The 22461-nt window shown below is 38.5% G+C and overlaps 1 protein-coding gene and 1 non-coding gene across 6 annotated transcripts in view; one reads left to right on the top strand and one right to left on the bottom strand.

The window, feature by feature from the left end:
- The window catches only part of LOC105484599 (proteoglycan 4), a 45743-nt gene that overhangs the window by 767 nt on the left and 22515 nt on the right, over positions 1 to 22461 (bottom strand). The window contains exons 1-12 of one of the 5 annotated variants that reach the window (XM_011746412.3): positions 16522 to 16600; positions 15863 to 15968; positions 12636 to 12758; positions 11135 to 11254; positions 8597 to 8746; positions 7934 to 8062; positions 3869 to 6547; positions 3136 to 3213; positions 1880 to 2016; positions 1458 to 1614; positions 695 to 892; positions 165 to 290 (exon numbers count right to left, since the gene is read on the bottom strand). In XM_011746412.3, the coding sequence (XP_011744714.2) occupies positions 165 to 290; positions 695 to 892; positions 1458 to 1614; positions 1880 to 2016; positions 3136 to 3213; positions 3869 to 6547; positions 7934 to 8062; positions 8597 to 8746; positions 11135 to 11254; positions 12636 to 12758; positions 15863 to 15938 (3973 nt within the window). In that variant the 5' untranslated portion in view covers positions 15939 to 15968; positions 16522 to 16600. Of the gene's footprint in view, positions 1 to 164; positions 291 to 694; positions 893 to 1457; positions 1615 to 1879; positions 2017 to 3135; positions 3214 to 3868; positions 6548 to 7933; positions 8063 to 8596; positions 8747 to 11134; positions 11255 to 12635; positions 12759 to 15862; positions 15969 to 16521; positions 16601 to 22461 lie in introns of those variants that run through there. The other 4 variants (XM_011746411.2, XM_011746416.3, XM_011746413.2 and 1 more) reach the window with 4 other exon arrangements.
- Positions 1133 to 1240, top strand: LOC112427258 (U6 spliceosomal RNA). Its single transcript, XR_003018766.1, has one exon. It is a non-coding gene; the product is annotated as a U6 spliceosomal RNA (small nuclear RNA).

The following is a 22461-nucleotide window of genomic DNA, read 5'->3' as shown; positions in this document are numbered from 1 at the left end:
GAAATTAAAGCAAAAGTCTTAACTCTTTTCCACAGCAATTAGAATTAAGTATCGTAGTGTAACTTCTCACATTCAGTCATCATTGCAGCCAGCATTTTTACTTTATCTTCATTATTTTCACAAATGATATCACCTCCTTGGGAAACTATTAGTTAATAACTTACCTTTAGAAAAGGCATAGTAATCATAGCCATCAGGTTTTCTAATGTTGGGCAGTGATATAGCTGAGGTAACCACATTTGGAAGTCCTCTCCACAGTGTACTCACTTTAACTTCATTATGAAGGAAACCTGTAGATGACATGTTTAATAATAATGATACCAGATTAAAAGGCAATGTACTATCTTGGGAAGGGCCAGACAGATCTGAGTTTTAATCTCAGTTTTTGCCCTCTGATGTAGAACTATTGAAGGTTATAGATTGGTATATAAAAATAGTTCTTGGTAAGATGTAGTTGATAAATAGTATTGGTTATAACTGACAAACCTGAACAAACTGCTTTCCTTACCCACAAGGAAAAAGAAAGTATTGGTCTTTGGTTATTCACTAAGGCAAGTGGATGAGTTTTTCATCAGTAAGCTTAAATTATTAGGGCTGTTTGATCAGTATCTATATTTCATAAGCCTTACTGTATAAGAAACTGTATCACATCTACTTATGTTTAAGGATTTTTTTAACAGAATAAAAATGTTACCTTTGTCTTGATAAGCCAGTCTGACGGGTGAATAGTGAATTCTGATGGTGTGTGTTAGAGAAGGTCCTATAGCACGTTCAAAGCGACGTCTCCTAACCTGTGTCGTTTCTCCATACACTGGATAATTTAGAGCAGGCCTTCTTCCAGGGCACTTCTGTACAGGTTCCTGTTTATAAATATACTGCTGAATACTGCCACCTGTTATGTGTTAGAATATCACATGGAAAATGAAAATTTTAATCCCCTCAGAAAAGATGGAAAGCAACTTTTACAATGTATAGGAAAAAATTTTGTTTCATTTTTCATATAATATGTCGATATTAATGGCTGTTAGTCAAGGGTATTGTAAAAATAATTATTAAACCCTGAAATACTTGTTGAATGAATAGATGCAGCCAATTACATGGTTATATATTTAATTTCAATTGAAAGTGACAGGTGCTCACGTTGGCAGCACATATGCTAAAATTGGAATGATACAGAGATTAGCATGGCCCCTGTGCAAGGATGACATGCACATTTGTGAAGCGAAAGTAAAACATTCTATCAGTGACCTGAAAACTCAAATGAATTGTGATTTGCCTGTGAAGAAATCTAAGTAAAAATTGAGGACAATAAGAATACTACCCTCAATTTTGATTTTTGTCACTGAAAATATTTGATTCCAGCCATTAAAGATATCTTTTAACAGTAAACTCAATAATAAAATGCTGAGTGTAATTCTTTAAAAGTTTTGTAATCTTGTCAGTTATGTAGCACATACCTCTCTTGAAAAAATACACAGATTCAGGCCGGTTCTTGTATTTAGCTATTGAAAGCGCTGCCACTATTTGTCCAGTTAGTCCTCCAAATCCTTTGACAATTGGTTTGGGATACCCTGCATCTTTTATATCATTGGTAAAACGCCAGTACTGAGAATCCTGATAATTTAAAAGAGAAAATTATGTTACCAGCTTTGGGAAAAAAGATTAGGAACTCATTTCTAGATTTAAGTATAGAGAGAACATGTTAACTTAGTTGAATGGTTGAATTTTGACCATTAATGTTATCAAACTTGCTTATGATTAAATTTTGATGATAGTTTAAAGTGCGGACACATATTGGAGGTTAAGGTGATATATGTTGTAATAAACAATGCATTTACAAATTATAGTTAAATTTCTCTCACAAAGATAATTGTGTTACCTTAAAGAAGAAAGTTTTTCCTTCACAGTTGCACCTAGTAAAAACAGTATCAATGGGGGAAGGAATACCCCAGACTTCAGTAATTCTGCGAGCTGGAGATGGTGGACTGAATGGACTTAGCATCCAGAAATAATGACCTAAAATTTAAGGAAAAACATCAGCCTACAAGCTGAATGCTAAACCTATCACAAAAGAAACCAAAATGGAAAAAAAAAAAAAAAAAAATGTAGTTTTCTTATGCATTGTATGACTGGAAGTTTAGTCAGATCCAAAAGGTAGTGTTTGAACATTTCTGAGAGCAGGTATTTCCCAAGTCCGAAATTTAGCATAACCTTTGAGATATTTTAGTTTTCTAGTTTCTTTAGAACGAGCTATTGGTTGGGCCAGGTGCAGTGGCTCACACCTGTAACCCAGCACTTTGGGAGGTCCAGGTGGGTAAATGGCTGGGCCCAGGAGTTTGAGACCAGTGTGGGCACCATGACAAAACCCTGTCTTCACCAAAAAAAATACAAGAATTAGCCAGGTATGGTGGCGCACACCTGTAGTCCCAGCTACTCAGGTGGCTGAGACGGGAGGATCGCTTGGGACCAGGAGATTGAGCTGTGATTGTGCCACTCTACTCCAGCCTGGGTGACAGAGGGAGACCCTGTCTCAAGAAAGCCTTTCGGCTTTGTGACTTACTATCTCTTTAGTTCTCAATTTCTTTATCTCTTAGAACTAAAGAATTATAATTTAATGGCTAACATCTCTTTAGCCTCTACTATACAAAAAGGAATTATTTTCACATTTAATCTAAATATGTGTTAAGACTGACTAGCAGAGAGTACAGCAGAGAATTAACATGAAATAACTTTTCTTCTGTTACCCTCCGACAGAGTGTAACACTTAAACACATCACAATTGAGATGTTATTTTCAAATAAAGCAGCGAATATGCATGCTGATGTCATTTCATTTGGTATGAAATTAAAATTTTAACAACCGCCCAAAAAAAAAAATTGAACTACCTTTTAAATCTTAACAGTAGGAAAAAAACCTCAGTAGTATCAGTTCAGGGTCTTGATTTTGTTTTGTTACTTTGTCTAATTTTCTTAATCCAATATTTCCATTATTACTCTCAGATTCTCCTGTGAGGTATGTTTATCAATCAGATTCCCCTCCAGAAAACAACCCAAACTAGCACTCTTCCATGACTTTGGTTCTCATAAATGCCGAAACAGAATGATGAGAAGAAAAATAAACGTGTACATAGCTCACCTCGGAATGCAACTAATGTCCCATTGCGCAAAGTAGTCAGTCCATCTACTGGCCTACCATTGCATATATCGGTCTCATCTAAACAAATTAACAAAAACAAAACAAATATAGAACAAAATGAGAAAAGTATGTATGTTTTTTCAAGTCTTTCCACAGGGTTCCATTTCCTGTTTACCTTTTCTAAGATCTTGAAGAACAGAATTTGACGCGTTTGCATAGTTATATACTTGATAATTCCATTTTACTTAAAGATGCTACTCTTCAAAAGTATTACATGAAATAAATTATGATGAATTGGAATGGGCCAGGTTACCTAGATTTTCATGTAAACTAGACATTTATTGGATGTATGAACTCAATGTGAAATTGCATCTTTCAGTTCTGATTGCCCTCCCTTTGGGTTAGTTTGGAAAATGATACTACACATTTTTGCTTTGCATTGTACTTTTAAGAATAGACTCCCAACTAAATTTTTTTGACATTCGATGTACCATCTCTGCTGCTCACAGACACACACATGCTAAATTCCCAACCCTAAATTATTAATTTCCTAAAGAATGAATAAGCTTACTATACGCCTCTGCTTACCTACACGGAAGCTGTAAAACTTCACAAGTTAATCAGGTCAGGTAATACATCTCAGTCGAGTGATACTAAACTAAGGCATTCTGGTTCATATAGATGTAAACTAACATTACCAGCTTTAAAAATGAAAATAACTGATTCTAAATACCGGAAAGCATGGGATTGATGATAATGCCTTGATTGGGTACTCTCAGTGAGTAATCCATGCCGGGAATAACTATAGGCGTGAACACATGGGGCCTGGGAAGCATGTGAGGTGTTTCTCCTTCAGCACCACCTGCATCTTCATTCTTTGGATTTACTTCAAATAGTTTGGAGTTTGGAGTTTGGCTAGGTCTGGTGGTGGTTTGGAGCATGGCTTCTGCTACTCTTGAGGTAGGGTTCAATTCTGGCATTGTTGATGTCATCTTGGGGGGAGTTGGTGTCGTCTTTGGTTTTCTCACTCTAGGTGTTGTTTTTGGCTTTTTGGTAGAAGTGGGCTTTTTGGTAGAAGTGGGCTTTTTGGTAGAAGTGGGCTTTTTGGGTGCTTTGGTTGGCTTTTGAGGTTTAGCAGTTGTCGCTTTAGAATTAGGAGCTCTATCTTTTGGTTTAGCTGTTTCTTCAGGTTTGTTCATGATCTCAGTTGTAGTAATTGTCTTTGTTGTAGTAGTTACTTTGGGTGCAAGAGTAGTTGTTTTAAAAGTAGTAATTTTGAATGGTGTGGTATCTTGAGTAGTGGTAGATGTTACTTCTGTGGCTGTAGTTGTTATTTTGGATTCGGTAGTTTTTTCTGTTGTAGTTGCTGTCTCTTTTGTCATCTTAGGTGCAACAGTTGTAGTTTCAGGTGTAGTACGTATGTCTCTTTCTGTTATCTTGTCTTTAGCTATTGTAGTCATTTCAGATTTAGTCACTGCAGGAGTCTTAGTTGTAGGTACACTGGGTTTCTTGGAACTGTTTTCAAGAACCTTTGGTGTGGGTTCTGCAGAAAGCTCAGGAGTTGATTCATCAGAGCTTTTGTGGCTAGTGGGAGGCTCCATGGTGGTAGTTGGAGTAGAGGCCTCTGAAGTGGTTGCAGGAGGTGTCTCAGGAGTAGTTGGAGCAGGCTTCTTGGGGGTAGTGGGTGTAGGCTCCTTAGGGGTAGTTGGAGCGGGCTTGTCAGAGGTGGTGGGTGTGGGCTCCTTGGTGGTGGTGGGTGCAAGCTCCTTGGGGGCAGGCTGCTTGGGAGTAGTGAGTGCAGGTTCATTGAGGGTAGTTGGAGCAGTCCCCTTAGGGGTAGTTGGAGCAGTCTCCTTGAGGGTCTTTGGAGCAGTCCCCTTAGGGGTAGTTGGAGCAGTCCCCTTAGGGGTGGTCGGAGCAGTCTCCTTAGGGGTAGTTGGAGCAGTCTCCTTGAGGGTCGTTGGAGCAGTCCCCTTAGGGGTAGTTGGAGCAGGCTCCTTAGGGGTGGTTGGAGCAGTTTTTGGAGCAGGCTCCTTAGAGGTGGTGGGAGCTGGTGCCTTGGGAGTGGTGGGAGCAGGTTCCTCAGGGGTGGTGGGTGTGGGCTCCTCAGGGGTGGTGGGTGTGGGCTCCTCAGGGGTGGTGGGTGTGGGCTTCTCAGGGGTGGTGGGTGTGGGCTCCTCAGGGGTGGTGGGTGTGGGCTCCTCAGGGGTGGTGGGTACGAGCTCCTCAGGGATGGTGGGTGTGAGCTCCTTGGGAGTAGTGGGTGCAGGCTTCTTGGTGGTGGTGGGTGTGAGCTCCTTGGGAGTGGTGGGTGCAGGCTTCTTGGTGGTGGTGGGTGTGAGCTCCTTGGGAGTGGTGGGTGCAGGCTCCTTGGGGGTGGTGGGTGCAGGCTTTTTAGTGGTGGTGGGTGCAGGCTCCTTGGGGGTGGTTGGGCCAGGCTCCTTGGGAGTAGTGGGTGCAGGCGTCTTGGTGGTGGTGGGTGCAGGCTCCTTGGGGGGAGTTGGGGCAGGCTCCTTGGGAGTGGTGGGTGCAGGCTCCTTGGGGGGAGTTGGGGTAGGCTCCTTGGGAGTGGTGGGTGTGAGCTCCTTGGGAGTGGTGGGTGAAGGCTCCTTGGGGGTGGTGGGTGCAGGCTCCTTAGTGGTGGTGGGTGCAGGCTCCTTGGGAGTGGTGGTTGCAGGCTCCTTGGGAGTGGTGGGTGCAGGCTCCTTGGGGATGGTGGGTGCTGGCTCCTTAGTGGTGGTGGGTAAAGGCTCCTTGGGAGTGGTGGGTGCAGGCTTCTTGGTAGTGGTGGGTGAAGGCTCCTTGGGTGCAATTGGTGCAGGCTTCTTGGGAGTGGTGGGTGCAGGCTCCTTGGGGGTAGTTGGGGCAGGCTCCTTGGGAGTAGTGGGTGCAGACTTGGTGGTGGTGGGTGCAGGCTCTTTGGGAGTGGTAGATGCAGGCTCCTTGGGAGTGGTGGGTGTAGGCTCCTTGGGGGTGGTAAGAGCAGGGCCTTTGGTTGTAGTTTCAGCTTTGGGTGTAGGTTTAGCCGGCACTTTAGATGTAGGTGCTAAATCTTTAGCTGATGTTTTCTCTACACTTTGTGTCTCTTTAGCTGAAGTAGTCTCTTTTCCATCAGTTGAAGTCTGTTTATTTGTTGTAGTAGGTTCTTTAGTTTCAACTGTTGTCTCTTTATTCGTTGTCAAAGATGTCTGTTTAGATGTATCAGAATTAGGTGGAAGACTGGGTCTGGGATTTTTTGGTTTTGCTGTTGTGATTTTGGGAGATGTGGTGACTTTATTGTGTTGGGTGGTAGACGTGGCAGGAGTTGTGGTAACCTTGAAGTCACCATTGTCCAATCCACTTCCAGCTTCATCTACAACTGGTGGTTTGGGAGTAGGTTTCTTTTTAGTTCTGTTCTTCTTGTTATCTTTTCCTGGAGAAAAAACACATCTTGTTATTTTAGAATTTTTTTTCTTTAATAGTGAGATAAAGATCCCATTTTTATCATTGACTAGTTGTGTGTTTCTAAGCAAATTGCTAACCTCTACTATGTCCTTTAATTTGTTGTAAAATGGTAAATACTCAACCTATCTTATTGAGTTGTTTTAGGGAATGAATGAGATGAGAGATGAGAAAGCACAAATTAAACTCTATACAATTAATACATGTAAGTCAGTGGCAACTTTGAAATTAGCAACACAACAAATAACACTAATTCATCTGTTTATATTAATGTTCTTTACCCCCCACTTTTCTAGTCTTATTCTTCAGTGCCCAGTGTCCCTTCCTTCCTCCTGGAAACCTAGTACTACCATCTTGCTGCAACAATTATCTCAGAGGCCTCTACAGCTACCTCTGAGCAATCTGCCCCAGTCACCCGCACAGTCCCTGCTTGAGGCTTGTTCCCATACATAGGGCTATTAGCCACTCCTTTTCTTCTGTGCAGCTAAACTTGCAAGTCCCAGGGGACATAAGTAGGAGATTAGGGTGCCATGGCAGCAAAAAGATAGTATTTATCAAGGCTTTCCCATAGCAGCTACCCCACAGGTGAACTACAAAGCCCAAGGGTGGCTTTGTGCATGATTTTCTGGGTGACTAAAAGATTAAATATCTGGCTATTTATCTAGAGAGAATGCTTCGGAGGAAATCACAACCACTTAGAGTTCTTTAAAACTCCCTTATCCAAAAATTCAGTATTTCCTGGAGAAAGAGAATATATTTTAGAACCAGAACTTCAGGAAATAATAAACAGCAAAGGAAATCTCTTTTCAGGCAATAATAGCCTACTCTGTAGCACAGTCTCTACTAGAGAAAAATCAGCCAGATATATAAGTTACTAGGAAAATAAAGAGGATTTGTAAAATATGGATAACATTTTTTCCATAGAGGTTTGTAAGAATTTAATGAATTAATACTTGTAAAACACTTAGAACAATAGTATATAAATGTTTGTTAAAATAAAGCTGGGGAAGGGAAAATGAAGATGCAAGGAAGATGAAGGGCAAGAAGCAAAATGATATCAAGTAAATAAGAGTGACAATAGAACGCCATAAATAATCATCTCTGGTGCCATCCTGTGGTTCCACAGTCACTGCTACAGCATCTTCTTATCCTTTGCTTTTAGAGTGGCTTCTGAGCTGCTTGGCACTAATTTCCTGTAGTAAGTATTCATTTGGTACTTTCTAAGATAATAGTTTTAAAGTTATATTCCCCCACCCCATATTGAGATGTCTTCATTCTACCAACACGCACTACTTTTAAATATAATCATTGTTAATATGGCATTGATATAGTCTTTGATCTTTATCAATGCTCAAACCTTTGAGTTTCTTCTGTAATTCTCTATTAGCAGCTGAATTTTTGGAAGACTTGATTTTCCGAATTGTTGAAGAAGAAGAGGAAGAGGAGGAGGAGGAGGAGGACTCTTGATTTTCAGAAACAGAATGTTCTATAAATCAAATAGAAAGTTTGATCACACCAACTTGATTTAAAACAAAAAAGAACTGACAGTCTAAATACAGCAAGAAGTGCTATTTACTAATCTACAAGTATCTGGATTTTGCTTTTATTAGTAATATGACCAACTGCCTTTCAACTGTCAGTTAAAAGCAAGGCACCTGGGCTTATCACAGATACTAGCAGTATTACTAGTATCTCTCAACTTTCCCATATCCTCCAAAACACAGAATCAAATTATTCTGCAAAGAAACTCATGGGATGGTTTTTGTTTTTTACAGTAAGATGTGTCCCTTCTGATTTGTTTTAACCCAGACTCATGCTGGGTTTGGTAAATACAGAAAGACCTGAGAGTTTATACTTTGTCTTAAACTTTACTTAAAAGCAAAGTCTAAAACCTTCAAGTGTAATGAGCCTCATGATTCCTAAGATTACCCTGTTCTCTGAGAATGGGCTTAGATAAGCAGTCACCTACAAGTTATTTCATCTAAGAAAGCTCCTTTGATTATATCTGTCATCTTCCTACCTTCTGTTATTTCCTCTGATTCTACAACTTTCTTAGTCTTCTTCTTGTTTGGTGGTTTGGGTGAACGTTTGGTTGTTGATTTGATGGTTTGAGATGCTCCTGAAGGTGGAGGTGCTTTCTTTGCAGATGGTGGTGATGTGGGATTATGCACTGAGGCCAAGCAAGACAAGTCAGTTAACATCTTGTTTTCATCAGCAGCTCTAACTGTGAAAAGCACAGATGCATCTAGCTTCAAGAGTAGATGCTGGTGACAGCCAGTGCAGGCAGGCTCCAGCCCAACACGAATGACTCCATTTTATTCTAAGGATGCATTGCTATAAAATATTAGTTCTCAGATTGTTGTAAGTTATGACAGGGAGCAAAGTCTCAGGAATCAGAAGACCTGAATTCCAGTCCTAGACCTACGAGCCTCTACCATTGTGACCTTAGGCAAATAATTCTCTTGAACTTCATCTTCCTGTCTACAAACTAAGATGTTTATTCAAGATGATTTCTAAAAGTCTTTGCCTTCAGAATTTTTTTTCTGTTTTAGTATTTGTTTTTTGTTTTAATATTCATTTAAATTAAATGATACCAATTTGTCCTTTGTTTTTTTAATTACAAAAGTTCCACATGAATATTCTTGTGAAAAGTTCACACCTTCACATTATGCTTTTCCTCAAATGTGCTTCCCTTCCCAAAGATACAACTGTTAATGGTTTGGAGTGTATCTTTTTAACCTTTTAGTCCCCTTCCCTCTTCTGCTTCTCAGTCTAGAAGAGAAAACACGGAACTTTAAAATTTTTTTTTTAATCATTAGGAACAAGAGGGACTAATGAAGGATACGAAAACAGAGAGTATTGGGGACTCTCTGGGTACAGAAGAGTTGTGATAAATTGTGCTGCTCCCAGCAACATCGCCCCAGAACCCTATTGCTATAGTCTCCATGAACTGGCCACTGCCCCTCTCATTTCTCTTGCCACCCAACAAAAATGTCAAGTATCTCAATTTGAGAAACAGATCTGCCATGTACTAGCTCGTGCTCTTGGCCAGAACGGTTAACCTCTTGAACTCTGTTTTCTCTCTCCCATTCGGAGACACTTGGATGGCTGGGATTCCTTCAATTCTTGAAATGTTATGATTTTTAGATGTATAGACACCTGTAAGTGGTATCTATACTGAAACAACTAGGTGGTGAATCTCAAGATAGTTGGGTTATTATACTTAAACAATAAAGTATTGAGATTCTGAGTGGTTTTATTATTTTAAGTTGGGACCCTGACTATCTTATGAATTCTGTAAAGAAAGTTGGCCAGCATTTCCTTCATCTTTTTTTTCACTGAGTTCTACCTAAACTTTAAGTAAGCTGACCAAACATTTCTTAGCATAAAGTATTATCTTTATCAAAATGTTCTCTCAATGTCTCATCACTTTCTAATCATCTTCCCTCCCTACACATCCTCTGCCCAAAACAAATTCTTAGCTTTCTTGTCTCACAGCCAAAACAATTAGGGTAATGAGTAAATATGTGTCACTCATCATGGGACCTGCTAAAAGCTGCAGGAAGGGTGAGCTCTGAGTTTTTTATTACAAGGGTGTTGTCTTCATTATTTTTGGAATGTTTTCCCATGAAAACATTGAACGGCTAAGAAACATCTCTCAACTCTGCTGATTAACAGTTTTCCACTCTGTTTCTTCACTGTTCTAAACAAGCAGGAGGTGAAGGCTTGTTTAAATAAAATGATAAGATTGATTATGCAAGCAAAGCTTGTCTTCACCTCCACAAATATTCTTGTTTTAACAAAGTAGAATTTAAGAACAACCATTTGGTAAAGGAAAGTAATTCAGTATTTAAGTATGTTTTTAAAATCTTTTTCTATAAAATCTGGAGCCTTTTGTTATATTCTAGAGTAGTCCTTCAAGACCTATAAATAGAGAAGATGATTTTAAGATGGGAATATCGCTTGTTATTGACTTTACCATGCACATGTATTGGAATAGAGACTGTTGAAGAGACTGCAGAAATGGGAAGGAACATGCCAGTTAACAACGTGTTACGTAGATTTGCCTGTAAATTTAATGGCTTAAACTAATTCATAAATTTACTTGCTTAGGGAAGCTGAAAGTGTTGCTTGTGTCCTTAAATATATACTCAAACACTGAGGCCATAAGCACAGATAGCTCAAAGGATAGTTGACTTTGTGAAGTCAGCAAGGGTGAGACAAGAAATCATCAAGTGAGTTAATTACTGTTGATTTAACCTGAAATTGAACCATATCTGAAGAAAAAAAAGACATGTGCATTCAGCCTCATCCTCTGTCTTTCCCCTCTAGCAACATCTTGTGCTCCTGGAGCCTGGCTGAGCCTGGGGGTGCTGCTGTTGCAAGGCGCTTTTCTTCTTTAATTAATCTCCACAACACAAAATTGTTATGAAATAGCTTATATGTTAGTAGAATCAAGGCATGAGATGGACTGCATGTTAGACATTAGCAGTGATGCTAAGGTCGGTGCATAGATCTGCCTGTACTGAGAAGCATTGGTTGGTACTGTGATGCTTACCTTCTGCACAGAAACTCTCATAATCAGGACAGCACTTGTCATACTTCTTACATTGGGCGTCGCAGTCACACTCCCTCCCTCTCTCGAAGGACTCAAAGCAGCGGCCTTTACAGGAAAGCTCTACCCAGAGCAAAACAAGAAGTTACAGATTATTAATTGCGAAGCCAGGCCCGTGTATTTGACAGCCATTTCCCACCTTAGACTCGACTAGGTTTCCAAAAGTTCATTTCTAAGTCTTTTATTTAAAATTTGAAGTACATCATCCAGGAAAAATTAGATAGTATCCCAGATGGAGACAGCCCAAGTCAAAAAAGAAATATGGTGACTGAGGGCCACTCTTCTTGCCGTTCAAGACGTCCTGATGCTGCCTGAGTTATTCACATTTATGAACAATGAAAAATCGGGAAATGTCTAAATAGTGAGGTACACTTAATATGAAATCTCTTCATCCTTCTCCTCTTCACACACTGCTTTGTAATAGATTCACAGTAATTGAATGTACAGATCTCAGCAATATATTCCATATAAATATATATCTGTATATATATATATATATTCCTATAAATGGGCCACTTTCGAGGCTTAAAAATCATTTGTAATGCAGAGACCCTTATTATGACAAACTGAGAAACGTGTATAGTTGAAAGCTTTCAGCCTAATCTTATAGTGTGGACTATGTTAGGGAGGACTACTCATTTAAAACAGGAAAATTTAAAAAGCCTTGGTTAGAGGTACCAGGACTTACCAAGGCCTATTTGAAATAATTACCCACCCAATACATAAATTGTACAATGTATTCCTCACCTTCACATTCAAATTCTAAAGCAAATATACCTTTCAAATAATTTTAATTATAATTTTCTTAAATTGAATAGGAAATGTTTCTGTGTTAATAACAAAATGGTCCAAAATATATTCAAGTGAAACACTACTCACAATTTAAAATTCAGACCTTCAAGTTTAACTGAAATTCATCATTAAACACTAGCACGTTATCTTTAAAGTGCCTTTTCCAGGTAATTTAGAAATGTATTAACATCAAAAAGTCAAATAATAGACAAAATTATTCCACGCTCATGTATTCTTTGGACGAAACTATTGAAAGACCTCATCACTAGTCGAGGACATCTCTGATTGTAAATAATTACTCTTTACTATATACTTAATGACTGCTGACTCACCGTATCTTCTCTATTTAAAATAAGACATTTTACTTGGAACTAGTCAATAACCTTGTGCAAGTGACAGATTTCCAGGCTCCCCTTACCCTCCCCAGTAATCACAAGCTTTGACACCATCCTTAGGTACAACGCGCTGCAACATTTATGCAAGTGAAGGAAAAGGCACTTAAGCAAAGGAAGTGATACAGTGGGAAAACATCACTGCAAGTGGGTGCAAGGGGAGGCTCAGTCTCACAGACAGCACTGCACGAGGGTGCATGGGGGCACTCACAGACTCACAGAGCTGCTTAACAGAGGAGACACTCGCTCTCAGGACTTACCCACAGTGCAGACTCTCTTGAAATCAGGGCAGCACTCCATGTAGTGTTGACAGTTATAATCACAGTTGCAGGTGGCATCTCTAGAATACCCTTCCCCACATCTCCCTGCACAGCTTGATAAATCTAAAATTATACAATACTGGCGTAAATATGGCCAAACCACTTTATAGAAAGGGAGCAATCTAATGAGGGGGACGAAGCTGCTTGGTGAGAGAGAATTTTATTGACCGAGAAGGTGTTGGAATGATGTTAGCAATAGGCCCAGCTGATATTTGGCTGATGTCTTAGGTGATCTCAGTTATGTCACTTTATTCTTCACTAGATCGAGATAAAAAATACACTTTTGAAAAGCAGGTAAAGTAATGGCTCTGCCTGAAGAGGGTGATATTCCTAAGGGAGAGGTGGCAGCTACAGCTACTACCAACGCTGTGGCTATGATGATTAGCAGTTGACATTTATTGAGCTTCTCTATGCCAGGTACTGAGTCATACATTATCTCTAATGCTTATGAAAATGTTTCCAGGATTTAATAGCCCTTTTTTAGAGATAAGAAAGCTGAAACACAGAAATTTTGACAACTTGCTCATTATCACACGGCTAGTTAATAGTTCCAGTGTATCTGCATCGTAGGCTAATTAATACCTTCCAATTATTTGTAGTGAACTCATTTACTCTTATAATTGTCCTAATTTAGATAATACATTTTATGATCACCTTAAGTAAACAATCCATCCAGAATTTGAACTCTGATATATCTTATTTCAAGCCTGAGATTTTTCCACCCATCGCATCGCCTCCCATTCCTGATGATAAGCTTAAAGCAAGCCAGTTGCACCAGCACAAACTTTACTGAGCTTTTTCTTTCTTAATTGGTGGGGATAACTGGATTTTTAAAATGTCAGGGAAGCCAGATGCTTACAACCACTGCTAAAGTGAGAACACTTAAAATAACTGGGCATAACTATAAAGGTCATGAACAGAGATTCTCCAGGCAACAAATAAGCAAACAATAATAAAAGCATACTCATTCTCAAATATTTTTAAAAAGTCATTTGGAAAACACCACCTTAAAACCCTCCCTGAGAAATGGCTGCAGGAATGTGACAATGGAATCCATCTCTGGAACAGAAATTGGCAGGTGCAATGTCCTAAATCCACAGAGGAATGTTGAAACACACTGAAAACAAATCTTAATAGAGTCCAGGAATGCCAAGGTCTGAATATGCAAATAAAACAGTAAATTATAGGACAACTTTCAGAACATTTTGCATACATGAATGCATAACACATACAAAAATGTATATATAGTGTATGTATATAAATACATATATTATATATAAAGAAAAAAGAGAATGAGATGAGGTTGAGAAAGCAAGAGAAGCAGACAAGACAGTATCAAGAGATTTGTTTTTTATGGTTGGCAGATTTCTGAAATAAGAAATCAACTGTAATCCTGGCACTTCGGGAGGCAGAGGCGGGCGGATCACCTGAGGTCAGGTGAGACCAGCCTGGCCAACATGGTGAAAACCCATCTTTACTAAAAATACAAAAATTAGCCAGGCATGGTGGCAGGGGCCTGTAATCCCAGCTACTCAGGAGGTTGAGATAGGAGAATCGCTTGAACCTGGTAGGTGGAGGTTGCAGTCAGCCAAGATCATGCCACTGCACTCTAGCCTGGGACAAAGCAAGATCTTGTTTCAAAAAAAAAAAGGAAATCATCCTTACAGGAAAGGTTTGTTTTCATAGACTAGGTGTCTGTCCTACTTTTATTGCTATTAATTATAACCATTACTTTATTTATTTATTTTTGAGACAGAGTCTCACTCTGTTGCCCAGGCTGGAGTGCAGTGGAGCAAGCTCGGCTCATTGCAACCTCCACCTCCTGAATTCAAGAGATCCTCCTGCCTCAGCCTCCGAGTAACTGGGATTACAGGCACACGCTACCACACCCGGCTGATTTTTTGTATTTTGTATAGAGACAAGATTTTGCCATGTTGCCCAGGCTGCTCTTGAGCTCCTGACCTCAGGTGATCTGTCTGCCTAGGCCTCCCAAGGTGCTGGGATTACAGGTGTGAGCCACTGCACTCAGCCCCGTTAATTTTAATTTCATTTATTTAATGAAAATTAAAATTAAAGTAGCACTGTTTTAGTGAACAACCAATTGTATTACAGAGCAAAAAGCAGTTTAGAAAGTGCCCCCAGTGTTTTGAACCTTGTCATATTGTTATGCGAAAGCCGAAGGGTCTGGAGATACTGGAGTAGTCATCATTCTCATTGACTATTCACATTTGCTTTCATGTGTTTTCCCATCTTTTCTTATCTAAACAATTCTGCAACTTATGCCTATGCAGACAGTTACCACTCTTGTTCAGGTTTCATCAGAATCTTCGTATTTTACTGGAAATGTTTACTTTAGAAATGGAATTTCATCATAACTGTCATGAATCTTGATTTTTATTCTCTCAGCTTTTGTTTATCAAAGGGGAACAAAAGGAAAAGAAAAGAAAAATCCAAAGCTTGGCATTGTTACTCTTAATCCACCTAGATGGCATGATAGCATCTTCTACTAATGTGATTACACTGAGTGTACTTTAACATTCTCTAAAAAATGAATAACAAGAACTGTTCATCCAGGACCTATTTTAGAGGACTGTGAAAAGTTTAATGTTATAATACAAAATGACAGTCACGTCTGTATTTGTCCATACCTGGATGAATAGTTCCTGTAAGAAAAAGAGAACATTTTCAAGACTAATAAAATGCCATTTAAAACGCTGTAGTTTATAATAATATGGTATCTATGCCTAAATGATGCCAAAATAAGTTATCAATAATTTATTTAATTTAAAAGACCAAATTGTTCAACATATAGGCAAAAAATATGTTATCTAAATATTGTTCTTTTTAGTTATTTTTATGATACTATATAGCTCCAGCATAAATTTATGATGAACTGTCTGCACTTTTTAAACTTTTGGGAGAACCATAGAAATAACAAGTACCAAAATTATTATTTACAGAAGCTCAAAACTCTCAAAAGGAGAAAAAGATGAGAATTCCGAAGCACTTATAAACAGGCTACATGTTGTATATTATTTTAAGGTTGTACGATATATTAAACTCAAGCAAATATAAATTTTTAGAAATATATTTCTGTTGTTATAAAAATCAAGACTGAATGATTAGCAATAGTTGTTAAATAACAGTATGTTCGATGGTTAAGCTACCTTGAGATGAAACTTGCTGAATCACGAAAACAGACAGCAGCAACAACAGGTAAATGGGAAGTGTTTTCCACGCCATGGTTGTTTTCGGGTACCGTAGGTACCCTTCCTGAAAATAAAATAAAGGTATCAGAAAACTGCTCTTTCATCTCACCACTAACTTAGGCTTGCACTATACATGTTTCAGTAATTTTAAAAATGTAACTTAATAATAAAACCATGCTATTCTTGAAACAAGACTTTAAATCACCTTTAATTCTATAGAAAATATTTGACCATTAGACTTAATTTTATGCAGAACAAATCACGTCACCCTCAGCCATATTATTGACAGTTTTGATATTTAAGAAATCTCTAACATAGAATAGACTTATCTTAAAACTCTAGTCAAAGTATATCATGTACTTACCAGTGCAATGTTAAAATTTTATCTTAAGGAAAATAATAACCCGTGTCATTGAAATGTAATTTAATAAGCATCATGGAGTTACTGTTCCAACTTTTCCTTAACTCTCAATATAAATTCAGAGACTTCCAACAGGTGTATTGCATAAATATAATCCTTTTCAAAAATTTCCAACTACTATCCTTATATATTTTTTTCAAATACCTCTAATGAAAACACATTTAATTCCATGAAGCAAGTTAACTTTGACACTTACCCGTAAAGGATAGATGAGTTTATCCCATGTCCTGGAAGTCTTATATATCAGTGCAAATATAGTGGGATGAACCAATTAGTCCAAAGGTTAGACAAAATCAACAGTGACAACCTATGAAATCAAACTTTCCTCATTTATTGGAAGAGGGCCCAGACGACTAGACTTAGGCAACATCTGGAAAACACTTCCATTAAGCAAAATGACTACTACAAAATAAATTTAGATTTATTGGCCAGAGCACATTTCTAATTTCTAAGTGAAGTGAACAAATTGTCCTGAGATGGTAAATAGCTCTGGCAGGCTTCGACTAATATATTGAAGCAGCAACTGTAAAACATTCACATACTGGTATCACTTCTTTCTTTCTTCCGTTTTCCAGTTAAATCTAGCAAAGTTGGCTTTGACATTTACCTAGTGTTAGCTTGTGGTATACATTTTATATACTTATACCATTATATCAAATGTGCATTTCTTGAGTAGTTTCATTTTCTCTGAGCACAGAAAACATGCTCTCAGTTACCTGCAGGTGGATTATTGACACTGGATTTTCTAGCTTCCTTTATCATCTTAAAAACCTGCTTTAAAACCATATTGATATTTTCCTTAGATCCCTCCTTTAAGATAAGCATGCTTGGAAAAGGTCTTTTAAATTACTAATTTTGCTTCCTTTCCACGATGAAAATGTGAACCATCACCATTGCACAGCTAAGTCAGCTCAGCCCAAGGCTTTCCCCCATTTTCATATGGAATGTATCGGTGTAAAATCTTACCCACCAACATAAGGCCTCTCTCATGTCCTAGCACCTCCCTGAAACCTTTCCAGATCAAATTCAAATCACATCTAGAATTATAGTCAACAACTGTACTACATTTTACTGAAAGCATCTGTTCATCTGTCTCATACCCCCAACAGACTATGATTTCCCTAAGGACAACCAACACATATATCTTAGTCTATTGCCAACAAACAGCCCAGTTGTTTCACCAAGTTTATATGTTTAAAACATGGTCAGGCCGGGTGCAGTGGCTCACTCCTGCAATCCCAGCACTTTGGGAGGTGGAGGTGGGTGGATCACCTGAGGTCAGGAGTTTGAGACCAGCCTGGCCAACAAGGTGAAACGCCCTCTCTACTAAAAATACAAAAAATTAGCCGGGTGTGGTGGTGGGCACCTGTAATCCCAGCTACTCGGGAGGCTGAGGCAGGAGCATCACTTGAACCTAGGAGGTGGAGGTTGCAGTGAGCTGAGATCACGCCATTGCACTCCAGTTTGGGCGACAAGAGCAAAACTCAGTCTCAAAAAAAAAAAGAAAAAAAAAGAAAAAGAAAAAAAAAAAAGAAAAGGAAAGAAAACATGTTCAGTGAACCACATGGTTGAAGGCTGGATCCTGCTGTCTACTATTCATTTAGTAGGTGCTGCAGTTAATTTTCACAAAATGCCTTAAAGTTAAATATAATCATCCACATTTACAAATAAGAAGATGAAGACCCACAAATGAAGAATGTGTGACCCATCCAAGGATCTATAAAGACTAGAGGCCAGAACAAAGACTTGAACCCATGTCTTTGCATTTTAAGTTCCATCATGTTTGCACTATATCCAGCTCCCTTTTGATCAAAACCATCACTTAGTTTGTAATCATTATACTACATTTTACTCCTTTACTCCACATGTATACATAGGTTTGTGAGATTGTGACTTTTTTAAGACTAGGAATTATAAGCATCTATTTTCTTTCCACAGTGCTTATTTCACAGGACTAAACATATAAAGACAACTTAGAGGACACCTGCTCATCTCTAAATAATCCCCCTTTTCTGGAAACTACTTCCCTTTCTATCAGGGTATTCTCCTTTTAGCTCTGGTTATATGTTACCTTCCCACATCAGCCACAGCCAATAGGATTAGGAGTCGGAACTTGAACAACCTGAGCCAATATGATTTCTTCTCCTGGAAAACTGAAATTATAGTTCAGAGATTACAAATTTGTCGGTCTATGTAGACCAATAATGTGTACATTTCTGCCCATGGTCTAAAGGATTAGAGAAAGTCGTTCCATATAAATGAAGCAACCACGCGGAGAGAAATTTCTGATAACTTTCTAAGTCTCAGTTACTCTGTTTTTTAGACCCAACTTCTTGCTCTGCATCTTTATGGCAAGTTTCCCTTTTGGAGCTGAAGCTGGTTATAGATGCCTTTTGCTACTTGAAATCAATATACAATAGATACACAAAAGATCATATATGGAGTTGAACATTAAACAGAATTCTGTGAATTCTTAGCTCTACTGAGGCCAAGAGTGGGTCAGCTACAAGCTTTTCCAAGTAAGACCTCTACAGTGTTACTTTATTATTTATTTGGAATATTGGGAATGCCCAAATCAGATACAAATATACACATAGATACATATTTTTAAATAAGATATAAATTGTTTTCTAATCATTGCCTTTTGAACTGTATGCACTATCATTTTCCTTCTTTGAATTGATCTTATAATAGTGATGGCAAATAAAATTCTTGAATTGATTAATATCACTTTTTTTTTTTTTTTTTTTTTTTTTGAGATGGAGTTTCATTCTTGTCACCCAGGCTGGAATGCAGTGGTACGATCTGGGCTCATTGCAATCTGCCTCCCGGGTTCAAGCAATTCTGCTGCCTCAGCCTCCCGAGTAGCTGGGATTACAGGTGTGAGCCACCGCGCCCAGCCTATTAATATATTTTTATAAACTGTACTAAATACTCCATTAGTGAATATTGATCCATTTAACCTTCCTTGTTGATCACACTGCAATCATCCCATTCGTTTATAGGTTCCTCTTTTAAGATTTCCCTTCTCTTAAAGGTATTTTCTTAATGTTCATTTAAATCTCATTTAATTGGATAAAAGCTATTCCAGAATTGGTTTTTGATGCGTGGGAAATGAGGAAAGTAAAGAGACATGGAAAAGACATACACAATGTTAAATCCTAGAGACCTCTTCTAGGGATGATTTTCACAGGGTTCAACCTCATAAGCATCAGTTTTATGCTTGGCAGCAGCACAGTGATACCTTAGAGAACACTAAAGCAAGTTCAGGGGTATTTTTCCTGTGCTAGATTACCCTGGACTGTGGTGCCTTTATACTTCGTCTCCATGCCTGCCCATTAGCTGTCACTTCGCCCTGTAGCCAGAGTGTCTACACCTAGTGGCATCCCTCCACCTTTCCACATCTTTGATGTGTTTCATTTCCTTCCAGCAGCAGCCTAGGAAAAACTGAAGCATGCCAGGGGAAAACCACAGATGTGAGCTTGTTCTTTATTGCCCTAATGTTGCTCACAATGCTAAGTTAGTGTGCTCTAGATACGAAATAACTCCCCGCCTCTCACATGAACCAGAGTGTAGGACTTTGGGACTATTCCTGCCCATTCTGTTCAGGCATTTTCACATATTAGAAAGTGACGTGGCTTTTTTTTTTTTTTTTTTTTTTTTTGCAGGTTTGCTCAAAAGTATCACTATTAGATCAGTGAAAGTATTATTAGATTCACTTTTGAGATTGTGGCAGTCTGATCATTGATCCCAATCTTTTCTAACTTTTTCTAGTTGCCCAGCTAGAGATTACATTTCCCACCTTCTCCTTCAGGTAGTTGTGACCGTACAACTGTGGTCTCTCTGGTAAAATAGGGACAGAAGTAATATGGGCAACTTGCACTTATTTTTCTAACAGGAAACTGCTTGATCTGGACTTTCTCTTTTTCCTGCTTCTTGCAGAATGGAAAGGGGGCATCAGAGACAAGCTTTGATTATGCAGACAAGGCTAGCAGCCTAGGGAATAGTATTCTTGGTGGAATCCAGATGCTGTCTCACTCTCTGCACTAGTCAGAAAGTTTCAGGAAAAGAAATACATTTCTATTTTATTTGAACAACACTCACTTTAGGTCTTTTTAGACACTATCCTAACACAGAGATCATAGGAAATTTCTAAATATTTATAGGAATTATATTCCAAAATTTGATTTGAATTCTCTACGACAATAAAAAAGAATGAGCTAAATGACCTATCAGTAATAAACTATTGGCATTGGAGAGGCAGAGGTAAACTATCCTTATTTGCAGATGACATAATTGTGTATGTAGCTTTAAAATCCTAAAGAATCTAAAAGCTGTAAAAACTACTGAGTGAATTCAGCAAGATTGATATAAGATCAACGATCTTATATCCAGATTCATACTGAGGCCATTTTAATGCATAAACTTAAATGTGTACGAATAAAGAATTTTCTCTACTGAATTTTCTAAGAATAAAAGTTCATCCAATTTGTTCATTCTATTGAGGGGAAATGATCAAATAGTGGTCACTACACACCAAACCTAGTATCAATTTCTAGAGATACATATGTGTGCAAAAGAGAATCCCTGGTCCCTAGCATTTCTTGGACTATTCAGGTAGCCAGAAACAAACAAATAGTTCAAATATCACGTGAAAGGAGTAGGCAGGGTGGTGAGCATAGAGCTGGGCTTTGGAATGGATGAGAACATTATTCAAATCTCCACTACAAAATTGTCTACCTGGTGGCTTCATGCAATTATCTTGACTTATCTAGGCCTCAGTCTCCTCATCTGGAAAGTGGGAGCAATAATCCCAATGAGTTGGCATTGTCGAGATGCATAAAAAAATCAGAGAATTATACTGAACATTAGTGACATATACAGAATAAATTATAAGTGTTACTGTTATGGCTGATTATCATGCTAAAGCTGCACACAAACTCTTATGGAAACATAGATGAGGAAGTGCCAACTCTACCCAAGGAATTCTTCGCAGATGAATGACATATAATCTGGAGTCTGAAGGCTCCCACAGCTAATAACTGGGACAGTAGCCAAAGGTGACAATAAGGGAAAAAATAATATAGCTACAGTTTTTCATTCTTCTTACCTCCTTGTTCTTTAGTTCCTGATAATATGGCTTTTTCTTCCTCCAAAACAGAGCTTTGGGAGATAAAAAGTAACCTTATAATCATTCTAGTATAGCCTTTTACTAACGGGCCATTTTAGTAACCTAATAATAATAGAAAACATGTGTTGAGTGTTTATTTTGTTACATGGCATAAATGTATGACTTTATTGGATCTTACAGTAATTTTTTTTTTTTTTTTTTTTTTTTTTTGAGACGGAGTCTCACTCTGTCACCAGGGTGGAGTACAGTGGTGTGATCTTGGCTCACTGCAACCTCCGCCTCCCGGGTTCAAGCAATTCTCCTGCCTCAGCCTCCAGAGCAGCTGGGACTACAGCCACGCACCACCACGCCCAGCTAATTTTTGTATTTTTAGTAGAGATGGGGTTTCACTATGTTGAGATAGTGATCCACGTTCCTACGGGCATGAGCCACTGTGCCCGGCTGAGCCTCACAGTAATCTTATGACATAATAGTTATTATTATTCAAGCTATTTGACATTTGAGATTATCTGAGGCATAGAAAAGTAATTTTCTCAAGATTAAAAAGCTGAAAAGCCAACAAATGGTAAGTTAGTATCTTAACCCAAGCTTTGTCTGACTCCAAAGCCCATGATTTTAACCAACTCAATGACCCATGTGCTATAATATCCATGGTTAGTAATTTCCTTCTTTGTGCTCCTACATAACTGTTTGCATCTCTAAAACAGCATCTCACTCTTATCAATATCTATCTTTCTCACTATGCTGTAAGCTTCTTAAGGTTTCAGAATGATTACATTTTGTAGCTTTTTCACAGCTAGCATGGTTTCTTCTCATACATGATAAACTTAGGTTTACTGTCTTTCTTCTAACGGCCACTTTGCCATCACATATCTGTTTTCTAATCCAGTATTGTGATCATTCAAGTCCCCATCACTTGGGTTCCAGATGTCAAGGAAGCATACTATGTGACAGCTCAGACAGGAACATTACTGACTTATTTTCCAGTAGCCAACAACATGAGTA

Source organism: Macaca nemestrina, chromosome 1 (genome assembly GCF_043159975.1).
Source record: "Macaca nemestrina isolate mMacNem1 chromosome 1, mMacNem.hap1, whole genome shotgun sequence".
NCBI classification, from domain to species: Eukaryota; Metazoa; Chordata; class Mammalia; order Primates; family Cercopithecidae; genus Macaca; species Macaca nemestrina.
The sequence above is the reverse complement of the archived record's forward strand: the minus strand, read 5'-3'. Positions and strand labels throughout refer to the sequence as shown.